Source organism: Micropterus salmoides, unplaced genomic scaffold, assembly GCF_014851395.1.
Source record: "Micropterus salmoides isolate LMB-PRFRI ecotype aquatic unplaced genomic scaffold, ASM1485139v1 Ms_hic_scaffold_19, whole genome shotgun sequence".
Taxonomy (NCBI): Eukaryota; Metazoa; Chordata; class Actinopteri; order Centrarchiformes; family Centrarchidae; genus Micropterus; species Micropterus salmoides.
Window position 1 is genome coordinate 29182071 of NW_024041039.1, and position 24108 is coordinate 29206178.

The 24108-nt window shown below is 39.1% G+C and overlaps 1 protein-coding gene across 1 annotated transcript in view; it reads left to right on the forward strand.

Annotated features, from left to right (window-relative positions):
- LOC119910947 (neurexin-3a-like) overlaps positions 1–24108 on the forward strand; it is a 214598-nt gene that overhangs the window by 172944 nt on the left and 17546 nt on the right. The window contains exons 15-19 of the mRNA XM_038729815.1: positions 4055–4245; positions 5215–5443; positions 9311–9432; positions 12176–12357; positions 15016–15187. Of these exons, the coding sequence (XP_038585743.1) occupies positions 4055–4245; positions 5215–5443; positions 9311–9432; positions 12176–12357; positions 15016–15187 (896 nt within the window). The remainder of the gene's footprint in view (positions 1–4054; positions 4246–5214; positions 5444–9310; positions 9433–12175; positions 12358–15015; positions 15188–24108) is intronic.

A 24108-nucleotide genomic window follows, 5' to 3' on the forward strand; every position in this document is an offset into this window, starting at 1 on the left:
GCATTCAACACAATCTCCCACATGACTGATCAGCAAACTCAGCACTCAAAATGCAAATGCTCTACATATTTGTATAGCGCCTTTCTAGTCTTTTTGACCACTCAAACCACTCAACCTCCACTCCAGTGTTCAACAATGGGGGCCCACCAGGTCTATATACTCAGACCCCTCCTGTTCATGCTGTACACCCATTACGGTAACCCACTAAATTGAGAGAACTCTGTTGTGAACTTTCAACACAATCATTGGCCGGATATTAAACAACACTGAGACTTCATATCAGAGGAAATCACTAACTCGCAGAGTGGCACAGAGAACAACCTACTACTTAACATCAGCAAAACCAAGGAGCCGATCATTGATTTAAGGAAAAAGGGAGGCCAAGACACACACTCCTGTCTACATCAGTGGAGCTGAGGTAGAGCAGATGACAAGTTTTAGGTTCCTGGAAAATCAGCATCACACTGTCAACTGTATACACAGAAAGAAGGCCAGCTTGGCATCTGTCTCGCAGCCTTTTATTTCTCATAGCTCTTGCAAACGCCCAAGAGCCTCTTGCTTGGTCTCTCTTTTTTTCCTCTTCTTAGCTTCCTCCATCATTGTCCTTTTCGGTCTCTTCACCTCTGTCATTAGCTAATGTTACATCAGTGTTTCCCACACATAGGCTTTACTTGGGCGAGCCACCCAAGTAGATTAACAGCCGCCCAAGTAAATTTGGCAACCCATTTAAAAATAATTTTTTGATTGCTGCGCAGCGCATATTCGCTCTGCACATCCTCTCACTCGGTCGCTCGCTTTATCTCACAATAATCAGGCCTTGCTCCCACAAGGTCTAGTGACATTTTGCAGCACATTTTAAAACGCTCTTTTATACTGAGAAAACTGGTGGATGCAAATTTCGGCAGGTAGCCTACAACATCCGTTTTGCCGAATTATGCATTCACTTATTAAGGTCCTTTTAGGACACTTTGCTGTTCACGTTGTTTGAACGCGGTTAACGACACATGTTTTTGCTGAGTCTCAAGAAATGGTACTTTTACCAAGTGTAATAATATATTAACGATTCTTAATGTTCATCAAATATATACTGATCATTTATCACTATTATTATTGTTGAACCCCACAAAGAATAGTATAGCGTTTAAAAGCAGAATTTTAATGCATTTACATGCAGTACTTGGCAGGCATGCAAAATTCGGCAAAACTGATTCTGTTTTGCATCCTTTCAGCTCTTTTAGTTCACGCCAACAAGTAAAAGCCAACAAGTAAAAGCCAGTTTGATATTTACCATTGTCCGTTCACTTGCTTGGTCTTTTACTCTTCCTTGCTTCTTCCGACATCATCTTCTGTCTCATCGAAGCCTCTTCCATGATATCATAGCTTCTTCTTATAGCTTGCTTGGCTTGCTGAATAGTTTTGTGGGTTGTGGTGCTGTAAAGCATTACGCTGTTCTTGCGATAGAAATCCTGCCCGGGATCTCAATCTTACATAGTGCCATAGAAAGCTTCCCCTGCCCGGAGCAGCAATGATAGACATTGCAGTCCCCTACACGTCAGTGTACCATCAAAACAATTTGGAAGGGGTAATGTTGCTTTAAGAAGGAAAAATTCCTGTGCCAAGTTCTTATGAACTTTTACAGAGGAGCAATAGGAAGCATCCTGACTGGAAACATCACAAACTGGCATGCACGGCCCAGGACATTAGGGCTCTGCAGCAGGTAATTAAAACCATTCAGAAGATCATTGGTACCCATTACCGAGCATCAGTGATATACTTGCTTTTTAACAATGCATAGGCATACACAGGCGTCACAAACGGCATTGTTCACATACTTGTCTATGTACTTAGCGTGTACCTGGAGGACTAAACCTGAATCTACTAGGGGGCAGACCAAAACCTGTTCATCCCTCGCCGACACCGGATTATCTTCCTTGACAACCTCCGAATTTGCACATCGTAAACAAACCAAACATGGCGACTATCTAGCAGGTTGTGATTTTAATGAGACATCATAACGATCTCGATGATTGCGGACTAGCTCCAGGAGTTTTATTGTAAACATCCCACCATAAATCTATATAGGAGTGACGTGATACTAAAAGACAGTACCCACACCAGCCACAGGCTGTTCACCCTGTTGCTGTCTGGCAAGAGATACAGATGGATCCGCTGTCGTACTTTTAGGGACTGAGGTACATAGCCTATTAATAAAGACAGATTGATCATGTCTAGTAAAGCGCTAACTAAGGGTAAAACCTCTTTGAGCAGCCTAGTTGAGATGGAGTCCAAGAGACAGACTAATAGCTTAGATGAAGAAATCATTGAAGTTTGTTGGTGAAGATCAATGGGAGGATTTTACAGCTGTTTCTAAGGTTCCTGAGTTTGAAGATAAATCAACTAGAGGTGATTGATTTTTCCTTGAATATTTAGAATTTGATCATTAAAGAAGCTTTTGAAGTGGTAACTACTGAGGACTCAATAGAGCTGTGACCGTGAAAAGAAACCTGGGGTTGTTCTTATTTTTCTCTGTTAATGATGAGTAATGGCTGCTCTGGCATTACAGAGGTCTTTCCTATATGTTTTAAGACTAGAATCCAGTTTAATCAGCATTCCTTTCAAGTTTTCACAATGTTTGCTTTCCTTTTTAAGGGTTTGAAGGTTATACCATGGAGCTAACCTACTTTGTTTTATTATTTTCTTTCATTTGTCATTTGCACTATCAAAGGGACTGAAGTTAGCATAGGAGTCCTCTGGTATATTAAGACATGGTATTGGATTAAATGCAAATGGAATCACTTCCTTCAATTTAACTACAGCACTATCAGATTGACATCTAGGGTAGGAATTTTTGCCTAATGCCATGTAGTCCAGTGATAGGAACTGAAAAGATTTTAAATAGTGGTCCAATAAGAAGGGATGCTGTAGAAAGACTATTAAATGTTCAATCTCAATGCTGTATTGCCAGAACTAGGCCAAGGGTGTGGTTAAAATAGTGAATAGGTTAATGAACATTCTGACAGAAGCAATCAAATCTAATAATGAGGTAAACACAGCAGGAGGATAAATTCAAATGAAATATAAAAGATATTGACCAAGAGGGTGGTTCACTATAACAAATATATTTGGCTGTAGTGTTTTCCAGGTTAGGTGCGAAAGACTAAGAACAAGGCTTCTGAATGAGTTATAATTTAGTTTAGGTTTCAATTTCAGCTTGAGTCAAAGATAGCTGTAACCCCATCTCCTCAGCTGTTTCCTCCAGGAATATGAGTATTAATGTGACTGGGGGGAGTGGATTCATTTAGTCACCACATTCTTCATTACCCCGCCAGGTTTCAGACAGACAAAATAAATCAATATAATTAATTTAAGTGTTGGGGAGACACCGTCACAGTGAGGTTTTGGGTGGGTAACTGCTCTAATGGAAGTGCAGAGAAGCGTGTAGGTCTGCAGCTCTGCCTCCTGGTCTCAACTCTGGAGTATCATGGTTGTGGTCCACTAATAAACTCTGTCATATTTCTGAGAGCTGCTCCTTCCAAAGTGGGATGAATGCTGTCACTCCTAATCAGCTTCCCCAGATACTCCGCCAATTATCTACAAAGCCCACATCATTTGCTGGACACAACTTTAACAGCCAGAGGTGGCATGATGACATGCGGCTAAACATGTCACCACTGGTCAGATTTGGCAGGGGCCCAGAGAAAACTACAAGAGTCCGACATTGTCTTTGCATTTCCACACACTGACTAAACATTCATTTTACTGACCTCCAAATAGAAAAGTAAACTGAGAGAGCAGAAGAGAGAAGACATTACTAGCTGCTAAGCTAAAATAAGGTAGCTAGCGAAACTGAATAGACTCTATTCAGTTTCGCTAGCTACCTTATTTTCTGAATATCGTTCAATATTCCCTAGATTCTAGGGAATATACTAAATATGTATTTTAGCACACTTGTCATTAAAGCTGTTCAAAAGTCAATGTTTCAGTGCTGTCAAATTGTGAACATTGTTTTAACATGTCTTAAGCATTCTGTAACTCAATAACTTTTCTCTTGCAGATACATCCACTATGTTTTTGACCTAGGAAATGGGCCCAACCTTATCAAGGGCAAAAGTGAAAGGGCACTGAATGACAACCAGTGGCACAATGTGGCCATCACCCGAGACAACAGCAACACCCACACACTGAAAGTAGACGCTATAGCCACAAGTCAGAGTATCAATGGGGCCAAGAACCTCGACCTAAAAGGTATGCACAGGACATGACACCTGTTAGATATTTTTATCTCCTTGTATGTCCAGTTTTGATTCAGCTACATTGGCTAGTGTTGTTGAGCTGCTAAAAAAACATTCATCGACTTTCCTTGAGCATTAAAATATGTCCATTTACTTCTCACAATATTATTTATCATAGTCACAGACTGCTTTTGTGCCATATCATTAAAGGGGCATTTCAGAATGTTTCTCAAAAGGTGCTGTGAGTAACTTGTGGTACAGTAAGCAAGAAATCCAAGCTTGTCACAAAGAAATAAACAGCAGTCAATTAAAAACTTAAAACAGTAACTCAATCCGTCCTTTGAGCATCGGAGTTTTACACTCCAGATTTCCTCTTAGTCTGAGCATGATAACAGCCTATTGGACTGATATTTTAATTACTGATTAAATTAAGTAAGGTATATTGGAAATGGGTTCTCCCATCAGTGCAAAATTGGGTAGCCTACTGTAACTAATTAGGCAAAGCTAATGGCATTAGGAAGTAGGAATATAAAGGACATGTTCTGATGCTCGCTCTTTCAATTTCTAAAGTGAGTAATTGTAGAGTTGATTTCTCTGATTGTTATCTTGACATTCAAAAACCAATAGCAGCAAACACTGCCAAGGTGATTATCTTTGTTTTGGTTCTGATCAATCAGAAACTGGTAGCAATTTAACACAGGTTTTGGGCTGTGATGTTCTGCCAGCTGTTTACGTTGTGTTGCATTTAAGCGTTAACAGTGGTGAAAAAAATGTGTGTGTGGTGTTATGGTTTGCCATTGTGTAATGTAACATCAACATTTGCTATTTACTTGATGAAAACCATAAAAATGTACTTTACCGAGACAAATTGCCACAGATATTTAAGACACTGGCACATTAAGAAATAATTTATAACATGCAAGTATTAAGATAAGATCCACCTACACTTCTCCTCCTACACTGTCTGTTTTCTACACCCCAGGTGATCTGTTCATCGCTGGACTGGGACCAGGAATGTATGGCAGCTTGCCTAAACTGGTGGCTTCCAGAGAAGGCTTCCAGGGCTGTTTGGCATCGGTGGACCTCAACGGTCGCCTGCCAGATCTCCTCAGTGACGCCTTGTTTCGCAGCGGGCAGATTGAGCGTGGATGCGAAGGTACACCGTCCCTCAAATCCGAGTCTGATTTAGACTACTACAACACAAACTTCAACTCCAGCTCCAGCAGCCCTTCCTTCCTGCTCAATGCAAACAGTAGCTCCACAGCCCTGCATCCATACGGACGTCCCTCTATTCTATTAACTGTACTTGTTGCTTCATTTTCCCACTGCTAGTCAGGTCAGACATCAAACACCTCCCCACCTACACTACCACATGTTATCGACCACATTGGTCGCCCACTGACAGTGCCGTCATAATCACCATCAGATCAGCTTTTTTTCCCCATTTTTATCCTTTTTTTAATTCATTTTTGTTTTTCTGAATTTTGTGAATGTCTTTAATGTCTTATTACATTATCATATAAGAAGGTACTACAGAGCTCATCCTGAGTGACTGGTTCAGGTGTGTTAGGACCAAGACACATGTATTAATTTGATTGTAGAGAGATATATTCAGAGCAAAATGTTGCCCTACTGTAAATTTTAAAAATCTATGACATTTCTAATTGACCCTTCACTAAGCCCCGTCCCCTTACTTATTGTTGCTATGTTTGTCAAGCTTTCCATTCTAGCAATGCACATATGTAGTTTACAATGACAATTTTCTAACAAAGGATCCTTGACTTCAGACAGAATTGACAGAAGCAGTTCCTCACTTTGTTATAACTGTTGATATTTCTGAAACGACAGCAGTCATTGGCAGATTTTATTTGCTCCAGCTAGCTAACTAACATTAACTCTGTGAGTTGGTTCAAAACTCTTAGAAATATGCATTTGATGGTTACGTACATAATGTCATGTTAACTCAGTGCTGTGTTATGATGCAAAAAACACTAGCTAATGCTAGCCAAGCCCAATGCATTGTTTCTTCGTAGCATAACACCTTTCATGAACATGTGACAAATGAAAACATTGAATCTTTGAGCTTCAGGTCTAAGTGGAAATACATTATAAGCTACTTTTATGTGTTTTAAGTATTTTCAGCTGATACGTTTCACTGTAACATGATAAAAGGCTTTAAGGATGAGGACTAAACTATGAGTTTGGCAAAGTCATAAGTCCCCAAACCCATTACAAACCAGGACAGTGCTGAGCCTAGACTCTACTAATGATTGAATGTGTCAATCCTGATCAAGACTTTTTCAAACATAACCTTTTAACTCCACATAATAATGTAGTTATGTAATAATATGCTAACACAATGTCTACACTGCCTGCAGCAACTTCAGCCCTACAATCAGTGTCTGTACAGGATGTGTTAATGTACAGTATTGAGTGTAGGTCATCCGTGATTTGGCAGCACTCAAAGCCCAAAACACAACCACTGTAGTTACACATATAAAATTAGAAAAAACAAGTGTAAAAATACACTTTGGATCATGTTTACACATGTATAGTGCGAGTCAAACGTGACCCATTACGCTGCCTGTGTAGACAGCTGTTTATATCTAATTTGTCTGTCTGACACACAACATGGACAATTTTAATTAAATTTATTTCATAACAGAGGTTATCTCATTGCACTTTTCATATAGAGAAGGTCTAGTCCGTACTCAGCTGAAAAACCTGGCTGGAACACCTTAACTAAAGCCCAAACTTTAGGCCTTGGAGGTGATACTAGGTTACTGCTCTAAGTAGTTACAGTTGCTAAGCTATAATTGGACAATTGCTGTTTGGGGTAGGGGTTTAGCAAATGGCCAATTACTGAGGGAGTACAAAGAAAAAATACAATGTAAACACTGAAAGAGTCTTTGGATGTGCAGGTTGATACCTGGCCATGACATCATAGGGCCATTGGAAATCTGGCTCAGGCTCTGCACAGACTCCAGTCCATACAGTTTAGTCTTCACAAAGCAAAATTTATTTATTTCGCCTTGATTTGCAATTGTATAGCTACAAACAAATAGGCTGTTGAAACATTTTGCGCGAGCAAGCAAATGTCACTGGACAAAATGTTTCCATTTTCCTGTGCAAGTTCTTTCGCATTCTTTTGTGGTTGTTTTTGTCATCTTCTTAAGGGTTTGGGTCAGCTTCCACAACCTGTTCATTTTTGCATGAAAATCATTTTCTGTACAGCTTATCATTCAGTTGGACATTGAGTGTACTACATGTTGTTTTTTTTACATTAACTTACAGAGCCCCAGGTTAGGCAAATAAATGTGTTAGTGAATGTTTCATTTTAATCAAACAGAACAAAACATTATGTGTACTGTATGTCCTCCTAGCTGTGACAATCTGAATGGGGTTGGTAACAATGTTATTCACTGTACTGTATGTACTGCAAGAAAGTAATGGTTGATTCAATTATTTTTCAAAATAAAATCTCATCAATCACAGTTTGTTGGTCTTGTCCGTGGCATTCTGTCTCATTTTTATGTGCTTGTATGGTTTCTTTTCTTTTCAGCTTTTCTTTTCTTTTTTGCTGATGTATCATGATAAGTTGATTAGTCATTTAGACTGTAGTGCCATGCACTGCCTGCACTGCATCACAAGCTTTCATCACATAAAATGGATTTGCCATGTTTCTTCAGCCCGTGAACTCTTAAGCCCATTAATAATAATTGGGTCAGCAGCTCAGGTTGCAGCAATACATTGTACTGTCACTAGATGGTGATACCGCACTGCTGGCAAACATGTAACAGACGAGTATCAGCAGAAGTAACATAAAAAAAGTTTAATTGTTGTTACACCTTACATTGAGTCCTCAACCAGATCAGCGGATCAATCACGAGAAATAGGAGGAGTTGCCACTGCAGCATTGTAAGTCATTTTAAGTTCCAATACTCCATCCCCTCCTCCAACTCATCATCAGTTCATTTGATCCTGAACAGCTTCTATAACAGAGCAGGTAAGTCCCCACTCAACACATTTAACTAATTTGAGTTTGATGACTTGATTTAGGCTGACACTCAGTCTGCTATTGTGAACATTTATGTACATTAATGTGCAAGCAGATACACTGGAAAATATGATTTTCCTGTTTTAAAATTTCACATAAACATGATTGATGAAAATTAAATGATTGAGTCTGAAACATAGAAAAAAAACATTACTGTCTGTACTGTCAAGTACAGTATATAGTGTCAACGCAGTGGACTAAAGTGATACTCTTTCAACTCTAAAGTTGAAAGATTTGACGGGATGACTTTGGTAGTTTGAGGCGACAATACCACTACAGGAATACTTTTACTCTTTATGGCAATTCTTCCTCATTCTCATGGATAACTCAATAAATGTGATGTTATTTAAAGATTTATTTAAAAAACTCCACATGCAAATTATTCTACCAGCAATACAGTATGAACCTTGATTTCTACACTGGGAAAACCTGCTTTCTTACTCTATTGTGCTTTCCAGTATAAAGGCCCATTTTGTTCATAAATGACAAAAGGATGCTAGGAGGAAAATAAAAAGAATAACACTTTAAAACTAAACTAAAGTTTAAGTGTACCAGTTAAAACACTGTATTGGTTGGACAGGTAAATATCTTATAAAAACCAATGCTATTTGCGTGGTTGGACACCAGCAACAGTGAGTAAGAACATTTTTTGGGGAGGATGCAGCGAACAAGCTGTAGCTCTTAACACAATTATCCATGAGGATGAAAACATTTTTTGACAATCCATACTAACCTCATAGCCACTAGGTAATTTCATATTTAAAAAGATGAGTGAAGAGACACGATTATGGGTAAAACACAGTGGAAGAATTGTCAAGAGGCAGTGGCTGTGGGTGAAACAAGTGCTATCAGAGTTCAAAACCAAAGCAGTGTTAAAGTAGGCTCTAGGTTCAGTTTAGTCATGTACTGATTATGGTTAAGCCTCCAGTAAGTTTATGTAGTATTAAACATAGTTCTGTGTTTGTCTGTGTGTGTGTGTGTGTGTGTGTGTGTGTGGTTGTGGTTTTGGCTGGGTTTCCATAGGTCCCAGCACCACCTGTCAGGAGGACTCCTGTGCCAACATGGGCATTTGTATCCAGCAGTGGGAAAACTACACCTGCGACTGCTCCATGACCTCCTACACTGGCACACAGTGCAATGACCGTGAGTTCTGATCTCTCTATTAAATATCTAATGTCACATGTGTACAACAGAGAATGGATGAAATCATCTCAGTGTAAAGCACACAGCCCTAAACACATCTTTTGTGATGAAACCCTGATGAAATATAAAAGTAAGTAAATGTTTCGACTGGAGAGAACATTCTATGTTAGGACTCCGTTTCATGAATATACAGTTTTAGATAAGTTTTGAAATTGTACTCTTCCTGAGCTGTGCAACATACACAGACACATGGATGGTGTGTTGTCATAGCAGACATCTGTACTCGCAGTTTCTGGGTAAATTGCAACGACTGCACAACCACTCCAGAGGTTAAACTTGCATGAATTCAACATAATAACTTTGTTCACTTTGCATTATATGTGGCAACTTTAGGCTCATACTCCTCTGTAGCCTGCCCCTACAGCTTCATGCACAGTTGAAATTCAAGATATTGGTAGTGACGTGGTAGGAAAATTGTGGTTATAAATCACGTCGAATTTGCTTGGTTCTAATGTCATGTCAATACGCTTTGACAAAACAAAAGTTAACTATAGTACACTTCATCAGATAGCTTCAGGCTGCTGTAGGCGATTTTTGCTCTTTGCACAAACAAATGTTAGTCTGCAGATTAGAGGAGGAAGACATTCCCATCTTCTTACCTCCTGGTGCTGTTTAGTCTGGGTGTTGTCTTGGCCTAAACTGGGCAAAGTCTGTCACCAGCTCATCCATGTTTAAGGTCTTTACCAGTGTAGATCCCACAACCATTAGCATGATGTGGGTGAATCTGTCAACACTCGTTGTTCTGAGTTTTTTTACACATTTTGAAACAGAAAATAATCTATCATTGGACTTTATCACTCTATCACTTCGATGTCGTGACTCATAAACCAGTGCTTCTGCACTAAGGTCTGTCATATGGATGGTACTGACTGATTGACCCATTCTTACTCCCAAGTCATCACATATGAACGCAGAAACCAGACCTTCCCCCAAGAGACCGCTGTTTGTTTCCTGTGTGAAACAAAAAGTCTACATTGAGTGATTTTTCTTAAGTTATGTAGGTTACAGAAGTAACATTATGTATTTTAAGTCACATAAGTAATGTAGTTATTCTAACTTATCATTGTTCTATATACTTATTTTTCTAGTTATTCTTAGTTCTCCTAAACCTAACCAAGTGTTTTTTGTGCCTAAACCCAACCAAATTGCCACGAGTCAGTGTTAAGCCTTGATATGTTGTTCAGGTAGCAGCAGCTGCAGGCTCGGTTATAGTGTTAGCTGCCAGGTGGAGTGGACACTAGCAGCTGCTCAGAAGCAATAGCTTGCCACAATGCACCACTACTCTGCATTTCAGATGTTGTAGATACATCTTTCCTTTTTATGGGAAAAATGGGATTCCAAGGTATGGCAGCTGCCATATACACTTGGCACATATTGTAGCTGTGAAAACAATTTGTATTATATTTTTACAATAAGAACTGACAACAGTCCAATAAAACAAGGCATAAAAGAAATAAATACAAAATAGTCAAATTCAAGTAGTAGTAGTCTACAATAAAACTATAAAAAGCAGCAGTGGCAGTCTGCTCTGCAGGGGCTCAATGACAGCATTAATGTTGGTCACAGTTACTCAAGTATGCATTAAATAAACCTGTACTGAAAATTGAAAAAAAGGATAACCTGACTGTTCACAACACTCCTATGATCTGTTCCATGTGGTATGGCATAATGCTTGGGACCAAACAGATATATACGCTGGGTATTTTGGGTATTTATAGTGACACCCTGTGTGTGTCCTTTTCTAAAGGATGGATGTCGATCTGGAATATATTTACATAATTCAATATTTACATAAAAGTAACAAAGTTACATTGTTAAAACTTAGTGCACACCCCATACCTTGACCAGAGAGGAACAAATATTATCTTGGAAGCATTGAAACAGCTAATTGACACAGTAGACATTCAAAGCAAAACTCGGATACAAACCACTGACGAGAAGTATCGGAAATAAAGACAGACAACGCAGAGCGTATGGAAGTCCTAGAACTTCCGTGGTCCAATCAGCTGAATCCCGCACAGAACATAAATTCTCGATTCTTGAGATGAAGCTGAAATCCAGACCAGCATGTATCTATAAATCATCATCTGCTGTGGTGACTCAGTCATCATTATTTAACATCAGAAAGATGATCAATGATTAATTTATAGGGCTAATTTTGAAACAGACTTTTCAAAGTGTTTTATCATTCACGATGAAATTAAAAGATTCTTAACAGGGAAATGATGGCACAGATGTAAATAAAAAGAATGATACAATTAATCACGCATAAATAATTTATAATAAAGACTTAAAATTATTTTTAATAAAAGGCACCTATCTTTGACATTTAACGAACACTGTGAAATTTTTTAAGTAACACAATCAGTGAAAATGGCAAACAACCAATACATAAACATTTTCATTGCTTGTTCTTGCTCTTGGCATCTTAATTTTCTTTGGGTTGGTTAGCCTCCGGGTCCGAATTGCTTCGGGGTACTTGGATCCTGTTATATTTGTTTGTATGTTTAGTTATCATTATTATTATTATTACAAATTATTTCAATTCAATGTAAAGAAACTAGCTACCACTGGAAAGAAGAAACTAAATGCCAAAGTAGACCATCAACTTGACTTGTCACACATTTAGGGTTAGGATTTGGTTGAGCTTATTATTTATACTTTCTCCTCCTGCTCTGTTCAGCTGGGACGACATACATCTTTGGCAAAGGTGGAGGCCTAATTACATTCAACTGGCCAGCCAATGAGAGGCCAAGCACCAGGACGGACAGGCTGACTGTGGGCTTCAGCACCTCACTGAAAGATGGCATCCTGGTCAGGATTGAAAGCGCACCTGGTCTGGGAGACTATCTCATGCTGCACATAGTAAGTTCTCAGCCACATTCTGCATATTTGCCTCAGCTTGTGTTTGTTTTGTTTTCTAACTACTGTACCTGTACTATTTGGCGTGCCCAGTGTGCGCTACACGTGTCAGTTGACTTGATGCTAAGCGTGACAATGTATTATACTGAAAAGACGGAGTAGCTATTCTTACTTTGGTCGTCCTTATACATACTTGTTTCTAAAAGAGCACTCTTAATAACAAGTTTTATTATTGCAGCCCTATCTGCTGCTGTTCTGTTCATCAGCTGATAGAGATTCAAGCCATATGGTACATCACCATTGTATTAGTTGATAATTCCTCTCTCCTTGCTTAGCCTGGAAATTGTTCCAGTCCGCCATCATGAAGGACATTCCAAATCCCTTATTTCTGTTCATAGAGAGATGGGCAATGAAATGGAGACATAAGCAAGGATACATAAGACTAAGACCAGACTTTGCATAAGTCCTTTACTGAACTGACACACCCCTTTGAGACCGCACCACACTTTTATATCAGACAGAATAAGTGTATAACTCCAAATTTTTAGATGTTATTTATTTTCTGATTCACTATCTTGTTAAAAATAGTGGATTTGTATTAACTCTAGGTCGGATTATCCAAAGAACCATCATTTACTTTATCCATTCATTAAAAAGATTTTTCTCTTCATGATCTGTGATTTTATGGCCGATAATGTAGTCAGACCGAGATGGAGTCCTGTCACTCAGTAATAAACACATTTTACTTGTCTGCTGTCATTGCCATTAAGTCACATCTGAGGTTAAAAAATCGAGTGAATCAGGTCTAATTTGATGTGAGATATATAGAGAGACATAAAGTAATGGTAAAAATTATATAATTATATATTTAATTAAAATAATAAAAAAATGCTCGCAAATAAAATGCCAATGTTGATCAGGAACATGAGGGCAGTAGGGGGTTTGCCATCACAAAAATCTGCACAAAGCAACAGAAGGAGAGAAACGAGGAACCACAAAACTACGGGATAGAGAAGATAGCGAGTTAGTAAAATGCATTAATGGGAGGGAGAGGAGGAGAGAGAAGCTCAGTGCATCATGGAAAGTCTCCCAGCAGTTTAGGCCTATAGCAGCATAAATAAGGGAGGGTTCAGGGATCACCTGAGTAGTCTTACAGCTGGATTCCACAGGGCACAGCTGCATTGCATTCCGACTGTGACCCAGTTTTGCTTTGTCCTCTGTACGGCTTCATAATGCACAGGGAGTGCATTCAGGAGCAGATCGTTTTGCCTGCTTGATAGTAACAAATTGAAATGATCCATCCTAGAGGTAACAAATGCATGGGCAAATTTTTCTACTTCTTTTTTATACAGGATGTTCCTGATTTTTGCAATGTTATGTAGGTGAAAACAGTGAACATCAGGAAATTGCAAGTTATCTAAGTTTTTATGACCTTGGCATTCTTGAAGTTTAACTGTTTAGTTTCATCTGACAGATATAATTGTGTATAATCTGCATAACAATGGATGCTTATGGAGTGTTTCTGGAACTGAAGCAGATATAAGATGAATAGAATTGGTCCAAGCACAGAACCTTGTGGAACTCTGGGAATAACTTTGGCGTGCATTGAGGATCCAACATTAACATGTACAAACTGAGATCACGATTCAATGCATCTCGCCTCTTGATGGGAGGGATTGAGTTGCAAAGTAAAAACACATGCGAAGGAAACGTGGATGCAATAAGGGTATTGTATCCATGCCTGACTACTCATGCTCTGCTTGCAGCTAAACAGTGGACCCATTGGGGCTAGGTGTGGAGCAGTGAAAACCACATACATTTGGTAAAAATTAACAATCTTTGGTAACATTATCAATATACCTCATAGAGATATAGTCAGCATATCAGTTTGTCACTAAATGATAATAATATCTCCTCTCTGTTTTAGAGAAGCTGAAGCAGTTACAAAAACTGCACTAAACATATTACACATTTTCAAATTTTCCCAGGGTGACCAGGCTTTGGAAGCATGTAGACACATAATTTTGGAGTCGCTAGAGTTAATTGATTTTGTAAATTAAACATATAGTTATGGATGTTGTCATAGACCATAAGTTACAGTGAATCAGTTTGCAAGTCTTCTTTGCAAGAATTCTCAAGGAAATCCTGGTCTTTCCTTGGTCTTTTTTATTAAATTGTGCACACAAATCATCATTAATTGTGATTACACGTCTTTCTAATAAAGGAAGGAATCTGTGTGTGTGTGTCTGTCTGTCTGACTGTCTATTTGTAATTTGATTATGCCAGGGAGGGCATAGTGAAGCTGCTTGTGCAGGCGGGGCTCGCAGAGAAGGGGCTTATATGCTCCAACTCTATTGAGTGGTCCAGCCAAATAAAACATGATGCGTCAGTTCTCTTGCATTGTACCAATATTTTATTACCGAGAATGGGACAAGGCACCGCTACCTAACAAAACAACCTGTTTCCATGAAGGAAAACCTTCCAGTCAACATCTCCATCTCTATTCATTTGTCTATATGATGTTGCAGCTGATGTGTATACGCATACACAGAAATTGTGTTGTGTGAACACTGCAATAGAATTTGAATAAGTAGTATTCCACAAGAAAAAAAGAACAATGTTTCAGTGTTTATAATAAATAATTGTGTTTTCTCATTTCAGCAACAAGGCAAAATTGGAGTGACATTCAACATTGGCACAGTTGATATCAGTGTGCAGGAGAGCAGTAACCCAGTGAATGATGGGAAGTATCATGTTGTCCGCTTCACCAGGAATGGTGGCAATGCTACGCTGCAGGTGGATAACTGGTCGATCAATGAACACTTCCCAACAGGTACAACATTAATTAATCACTCTAATCTAAAACTAATCATTTTTATTTTACTGCTTTACTTCACAAACGTGTCTGCAATTATAATTGTTAGAAATCTGACAGTGTCAGCTACTATAAAAACCTACTGCTAGAAGATATGATAAGGCATTGGGATCATGTCATCATGAGACAGTTGAGACGGTCACTGGGCAGCATGTGCTTCCAACAGAGAGTGAGATTATGACATTTGTAGTTTGTCTTAATATGTTCTCACCTTTTGTGTAACTGGTGCTTTTAAGCTTTTAAACCGTCTGCTTCAACAGAAGCAAAAACATGACACATTCAGTATATCTGTCAATGCAGTATAAGATTTAGGGATTAACAAGACAGAACCCTGTCCATACTGTCACTGTTTCTTCTCAGGCATTTACTTTTGTGCTCTTTTGGATAATTTTTCTGAGCTATGTCGTGACATATATACACTACACTGATGCCACTCAAATTAACAACGGTTTGAAAGGTTATTATGTAATCTGTGAACATGGTAGATCTCTGTTGCTCTCCAGGAGAAACTGCAACATCCAGTCTGTTGCACGGCCCTTCATGAATTTGAGTCTCACTTAGATGCCTATCCTTTTTACTGGCCTGGTGTGACCACACGTTTTTACAAATACAAACACAGGTCACATATCAACTTAAATCTTACACCTAGTCCTTAATAGGTGTAAAGTCCTCCATAAAATAGTCAAGTGGTTGTCATGGCGCATCGTTTTGAAAGGTGGGGTAACTGTGATCAGGAGGAGCAAATTATACTGGGCTCTTCTGCGTAACCGAGTACACACAGCCTGGATGACAGCTCATTTCGGTTAATGAAGCAAAATGCAGAAGTTATGAACGTATGAATTGAAAATGTAGCGAAATTAAGAGTAGATTACCAGCCCAAAGAAAATATTGGATTAAAGAGTAAAAATATAAATACTAAAAGAACGTGAAAATGCAATGACTTATTTTTATTTATTTATTTTGGCAAATTTGCGTTACTTGTAACAAGTTACTACCCAACCTACTGCAAGTGCCCTCACTGCTGTCTTCAGGTAGGTTGTAATAACTGCAGCACAGAAGAAAAGTCTGTAATGTTGAGGCACTTAGCTGCCTCCAGCAAACTCGTATTTTTTCTCCCTTAACTTTTCAGCATCTTCTTTGCGTTGTGTCGGATGTTTTCTATAGACCTAACTTACACGATTTTTGGACGCGTTTCAACATTTAATTATGTCTGATGTGGAGTGATTGATTGACTAGCCACTCATAGTAACCCTTCTCACCTAGCCAACTCCGAAATCGCTGGAGAAAAGTGGGAGGGGTTATAATGTTACAATTTCATCTGCCCGTTAAACTTTACCGTTCGTTACAGGCACCGTTAAATAACGTCTATGTTGTAGTTAACGGTTTTACCACTCGATGTCACTGTGAGACTAGCTGTAGATTAAGGTTTCATAGTTATCACCTAATCATAATTATTTGTCCTTGTATAGGTACCTTTTGTTGGTTTGTTGCTATTTTTAGCCTCTTCAGTATTGCAAACGTTGAAAGAGAGAGAGACAAACAGATGACAAAACCGTAATAAACTCTGTTAAGAATAGTGCTGTTCACTGATTGGCCATGAGATGCGTAATCGTCATTTTCTGTGACACTGTTTTGATTAGTATGGACTTTACGCCAGAGTAGCTAAGACGAACCTTACGTCTCGGTGGTGCAACCAAACATCACCACAACTTCAGTCTTAAACTAACTAGTTTCATCGTATTGTTTAGTGTGGACTTTGCACCCTAACTTAAGGTAGAACTTACTGTCACTCCATTACTCAGTGACCTCCACTGGCTCCCTGTGGCCTCCAGAATCAAATTCAAGTCACTAATGCTTGCATACAGAGTGACTACTGGGTCTGCACCCATCTACCTAAACTCCATAATACAAACTTACGTTCCTTCTCGGCCGCTACGCTCCTCCAACGAACGCCGCCTGGCTCTGCCATCCCATCACACAAAGCAATCCCAGTCCCTGTTCTCATCTGTGACACCACGATGGTGGAACGAGCTACCACACGCCATCAGAGCAGGGGCGTCCCTCTCTAACTTCAAGAAGCTCTTAAAAACTCATCTCTTCTGAGAACACTTCCTCTTATAACACCTCCAACTCCTAACCACAAACATGCACTTCCTGTGCTCTTCTTCTTCTATCCCCTTACAATTATCTTGTATTGATTGCACTTTTTTGTTACTTCCTTCCCTCGGTATTTACCCCATTGATGTGAGATGTCCTGTGAGCTCTCACTAGTATTTCTTGCTGCTCTTACTAGTATGTATTGTCAGTTGTAGATCTCGTGCTGTATTGATGCTCTGTTGATGCTTGTATGTTGTTCCTCAAATGTAAGTCGCTTTGGATAAAAGCGTCTGCCAAATGAGTAAATGTAAATGTATAAAAGTTTAAACTTATGTCAATATGGACGTTCTACACATCGTTAGATAGAATAGATTTTCCACAATTCAAATGGTCAGTTCATTTTACAGGAACTATACACACCAAATACACACTATACACACTAAAATTGGGCTTTCATATCGGCTACAGTATGTTGATACGGGGCTCTCTCTCTTTCTGTTGTGAGGTTGGACTAGATGCGCTGTCTCCCTGAGCTACATCAAATGAATGATTCAGAATTTATTATGTTATTTGATAGCCTATTTTTGATTAACTGAGTAATTAAGCAATATATATACTGGTTTAAATAATACATTTGAGAGTAGCTGGTTTTTTAAAGCAAAATAAAGCCCAGGCTATTCATTTAAGTTTTACAGTAATTAGATTAGAGATCTGAAAAAATAGCTAGAACAGGAATTGAAAAGGTAGGCAAATGATTATTCAAAATATAAATATATATAGTGCCTTTCAAGTCTTCTGACCACTTAAAATGATTGATGAAATGTTTTTAGGTCCCCCACTTTTTTCTTTTCTGCAGCTACAATTTCATAAACCAGATCTTTCACCAAATACAATTAATAGGGTGCGTGTAAGAGGTTAGTGTACTGTAGATGATGAGGCACTGGCTGATAGGGCTGGTCGATTTATCAGTTTATTTTCAGTTGTGATTTTGGCTTCCAGCGATTATGAAAACAAGAGAATCGAGATAAATTATTGTGCTGTTTTGTCTCGTGTTATAAATCTCACATGTCTCGTGTTATAAATCTCACATCTTAGGATGTGTTACAGTTTTTTGTCACTTTGGCTCAGTCATTGAATGACTATTAAACTTTGACAAACTATATGACTATTCATATGAACATTAGGCCTGATGTTCACATAACCATAGTCATAATTGCTTTGGCACAAATTGCACTGAAAGCCTTGCAGATTTGTTTGCTATCATATTTCTCTCGAATACAATTATACACATGTTCATTGTGTAAATCCCTACATGCTAAATAGAGTGACCAACAATCATAATAACCTGTCACACATATATTAGTTACATAATAGTTATGTGGTATTGTTGTAAAAGTTGTCAGATGGATGGACTTAGGCTAGATGGGAAACGATGCAGTTTCCTCACAATTTAGAGCAACCAAACGCAACTGCTGTCCTATATAACTGACAGATAAAACTCATAACCAGTCAGTTCTCAAACACATTTATACTGCAAGGGTAAGACTGAATGTGAAGCGATTTGCGCTGCTGTGTTCAGCGTAAAACCACTGAAGTCTAACTATTTTTAACTGCGCTTGCGCTTATCTCGATACAGCAACAAACCGCTGCTACTGAAAATAAGGGTTTCATGGCGCAGCAGTGCAGTAGTCACGATCTGTCTGAAAGGCCTATAATATGGAGCAGACAGGAGCAAGAGTGTGCCCGTGCAAGAGGAAGGGGCATTAGAGTGCAGGGAGCTATGGTGAGGGGGAGTAGAAGATGGATATGGGGGGCACAGAGAAATCAGGCAACAATTATAGACAATGTAATCCACCATGGCCTAAGTAAGACAGAGGCTGGTCGGAGAGTGCAGCCTAATCTGAGCCTGTCCACCACAGTGTCATCAAATAAATGCAACAAACGCAAAATGATGGAGTGGCTTTGTGTTACTATATCAGACAATGCAGCCGGGAAAAAAGACGGGAAAAGAGTTTTTCTAATACAGAAATCAAGGTGTTTGTGAGGTGGAAGTTAGAGAGCACATTGTTTGATGTAGTGTGTTCACAAACAAATAAAAGATTCAGAGAGTTTAACAGAATTATATTATTCTAAACAAAGACTTTAGGTAGGAAGGAAAACATATAATTTTGATCACATCAGACACACACCTTTCGGCTCCCGCTGCTAACAGTAGACTGCCAGAAACAGTGGTTATAGCCTACTTGTATTTGTACCGGGATGGCACGGTGTCTGTCAATGTCTGTTTAGTTGTATATGTTTTGCCTGCATCATGAGGACTGATGATGAGGATGGAGAGTACCAATTGTGTGAGAGCTGTCCCTGTAAAAGGCTCATTTTAGCTCAAAATCTCCACCCTGTTGAAAAACTAACAGGGTGGAGATGTATATAGTATTTACTGGTGATTTGTCCACCCTTTTATGATATTGTCAACCCTGTTAGGCCTCTGTCCACCCTGTTATGTTGGTATTTTTCCTTCATAGTTGATTGAAATTACCAAATATTAAGTGTGTATTTGTATTTACATAGATACGGAAAGGATTGACTATACAGGCAAGAGACATTGAGTAATTCTTATTATAATTCACTTTTCTCGAGAAAAAAGTGGAAAAATAGGTCCCCTTTTCATAATGTGCACTTGTTTTCTCAATGTAATCCTATCCTATGCTGTCTAAAAAATTTTTTATTGTAAAACAAATATCTAGAGTGAGGGACATATGGTTTCTATAAAAATGTAATTTTAGTAGCAATCATACCCTGGAAACAATATTAAACAGTTATGTCTAAGTGCTTAACAGGGTGGACATACAATAAAGGTGCCTGAGCTTGACCAATATGTTTTTCATGAAGTTAGATACATCCTGTATATAATAGAGCTTTAAAATATACTGTAGGTACATCAACTATTTATTTTTTCCAAGTTATGAAGTCCAAATGGCACCTTATAAAAAAATGACCCTTCCTCAAAAAGCCAGACAAAAGTTTGCTTAGGTCCACACATTCTCACATCACGTTCATTTTTATAAATCCCATGTGTGGGTGAACACCAGCGTACCTAACTTTTTTGTGCGTAGGAAGCGTTTATACATGAGGCCCCAGGTCTGATCACTTTTGAACATGAGTTATAGCGAACTATGTTAGTGCTGGCACTACTGCCTTACCTTTTTCGTATCTAACATAAACACACAGAACACACAAATGTGTTGCCAGTAGAGGTTGGTGTGAAGAAAAGGTAAACAGTTCCTGCAAATTGCCTGTGACAAGCTCATCCTTGCTAAAAGTAGCATTTAGAAACAGAAAAGCTTGTCAAAGGATGGTTGCTTTCATTTGTGCAGCCTGTCCTAGCCCCCACACCCTCCCCTGTTTGACACTTTCCAAGGCACACTGTGACAGCCAATTACATGCATTTTCAACACAACTGGCATGGATAGACAATGGTGACAGCATGAGCAGTGAAGCGGCATAGTTTTTAACTATGGAGGCCTGAAGTTGAGAAGCAAAATATAAGAGCTGCAAGTCAAAACTCCTGACCTTCCCTGTTAGCTTGAAATGGGAATGATGGATTGCTCAGTCCTCTGTGATGCCTTGTTAGTGGGACATAAAGCACTGTGGGTCGTCCCTGAAGCAGGCTGGTACTCACTGGTACATAGTACAAGCTATTTTTTTACCACAATTTTACTTTTTGGCGTACCCTGATTTTTTCATACACACTGGCACTTCTCACAACCTGCTGATACTCTTTTCTGCCCTCTCCATAAAAGGTTCTCTGGGCAATTCATAATGGCCCTAAATAAACTGCATTACCCAGGGGGTACAACATTTTGCTCACCTGTTCCTATTCTTTCCTGCCTGCTTTTCTTTGTTGGTGGCTAATCTATATAGTATTACATAAACTTTACAAAGTCTGGCTCTCAGTTGTGTCATCAGAGAGATTAAGACACAACAGAGCTTTAAATGTAAAATCCTACCCTCATTTCTGTGACACACATTCGAGAGAATGGAAATTATCCAGGGATTTTGGCAGGAACTAAGGGCAACTTTATCAAGTACCTTTTGTTGAAACATATTGAACATTTTGTAAAGTCCTTATGCTCATCACGTGAACCGACCTATTACAGACTGCATGGGGCAGGACTTAAAAAAAAGCTTGACGTGCTACAGCTACTTTTCCGATCTTGAGCAACATTGTTATGCATTAAATTGGTGTGATTATTGAAAAGTTAGTACTTTGCATTAACAAACTATAGATCAACTACCAATGTCAGGGGTGTTATTAGGATATTGAAACATTAAGGGCTTAGCCCAGCCCAGAAATCTTTGCATTTTCACCTGATAATTGCACCATTTTCTTGGCCCGGGTTAACGCAGTGTGGTGCTCTCGGGTGACCACAATTGAGGGCTCGCTGCAGTTATCTGACCACAGATTTACAAGGGGAAATTGTGGGGCGCTGTGGGCAGAGACATCCACTGCCCACATGAAACCTTGGATAGTTTCTTTCATTTACCACATGTCAAAACACAGGTAGAAATCTTGAAAGTAAATTATCAGTCCATATTGTAGATGATAAAATTATTTAAGTTTAGCAAGTAAAGCAGTCTACCAAAATTTGAAGATTTTTGTTAACTGTACTGAATTATATTAGGGATGACCCCGAATAGTCAGAGATTCAGTGCCTCAAAGGGCGGTGCCCGATTCGACTGTCAATCTCACAGCTGAGCAGTGAAACAAGGATCATGCCATTTTGGCTAAATGGGGGTGCTCAACGTCTAATTTTACATAGAACCACCAGTTTTCTCCCAATAAGTTAATATACAGCTAGCTAAAATATAAATATCAACATAAAATGCTGTAAAGAAAAATGTGAAAAGAAAACAGCTTTTAATAAATATTTTTAATGTGCGTGAAAAAATCCACAATTGTAACCCTAACCCTCAAGGTAGGGGGCATCAGTGCACATGTGTAGGCCCAGCGTGTATGTTGTGCGTGAGTGTGTTACAGAAGAGGAACTTGCTGTAGAGACGGAGCCTTAACTTCAACGGCGTTGTTCTGAGTTGTCCGCACTTCACGGGACGTTCGGATCATTTATCACCATTGATGAACCACACAAAGAATAGTATATCGTTTTTAAATATATATATTTTTAAATATTGATGAAAGATGAAGTTCACAGGTTTTTACCCAAAACTAAATGTTACTCAGGGCTTAAAGTTCTCCGGCGCTGTGCCAGAATTCCGGGGCGAGTTGTTTTTTGTATTCGACAATATATATAAATATGTCTGTGGAAAATATTCTTGCATATTTTTCAACTGTTGCATGTTAGGTGTGTGTGAAGTGCCAGTCTTCCTCTGCACAATTAGTGGCTCGGTGTCGGTGTATACCGAAAGAAAGGGGAGTGGCTCTTTCCGGTGATGTGGACACTCATTGGCTATTGTAGGCTGTGAACAGGGCATGGAAGTTTCTATTGGTTCAATTAAGGTGTCTCTCAAAAAGTCAACGTGTAGACGCCTTTTTTGTTTACATGCTAGCTGTTAGGCTAATATAAAGCGACGCAATAGCAGTCCGTGTGTATTTAGATAATTCTAGATCCCTCAAACTAGCAGAAAACATTGCAGAGTGGTCCTCCTCCTACCAGCTACCTCCATAGCTTTCTATGGAGGATGGCATAGACTGCACTAGGTCATTTTGCTCCTCCTAAAGGCTTGTTGGCTTATATGGGTCTCCAGTAAGCAGGCCAATGTCAAGGAAGCGTCTGGCCCACTGGATAGTGGACATAATCTCTCCCGATTTTGAGCATGTAGGTGCAGATTAAACTCCAGAGTTTGTGGCACACTCTACCCAAAGGTCGCTCCACTACTTGGGCTCTGTTTCGGGGTGTACTCAGAAAATACGTAATCAAGGTTTTAAGGTTTAATTTAATGGTCATTTTACAACACAAGGGTTTGTAGTCCCTTTGTGTTTCACACACACAAACAACATAAAGCAAAAATGTAACCAAAAACTATTCATTTTCATTGAGTGAGGGGAATGAGCTTAAGGTCTACCAGCCTGGGGAAAGAAGCTGCTCTGGAATCTGGTGGTAAGTTAGTGGATACTTTTGTATTTCCAGATCAAAGCAGGGTGAACAGGCTGTAGCTGGGGTGGGTATTGTATTTTAGTGTCCTTTAGCTCTGTGCAGGCACCTCACCTCACCAGTATTACTAATGTTCAGTAGATGGTTACCAATGATATTTTGGTTTTAATCATCTGTTGCACAGCTCTCTGGTCATGGGCTATGCACAAAACCATGCCAATATGCAACGTTTCCAGTTAGGATGCAGCTAGGCATCCTGATTGACCATCACCACATTTTATCCCGTTAAATGTTGCATCATCCTCATCTATCTCTTCATCTGTAGACTGCAGAAGATGCTTAGGCTTATCAATTTTATTAATTTTCCTTGTTCGTTTTCAGTTGTTGGTGCATTGTTTTTCTTCTGAGCAGCAGTGGCTGTTTGTTTCAATGCTAAAGGGAATTGGGTCTTCCCTCTGTATGTCTTTTGGCCTGTTTGGCCACATGTTGTACCACTTCATCCCCTCGTGACTACTTTGGTTTACTGCAACAGATTAGCCCTTCACAATGTTTTTAATGTTTTTCTTACTTACATTAAATTCTTTTAGAAATGTGATGAAGCTACTTTACATGTGCTCACTTTGGAAGCTGTAGTTGTGCTGCTGTTTAATTTTATTATGTTACATTGAGCGG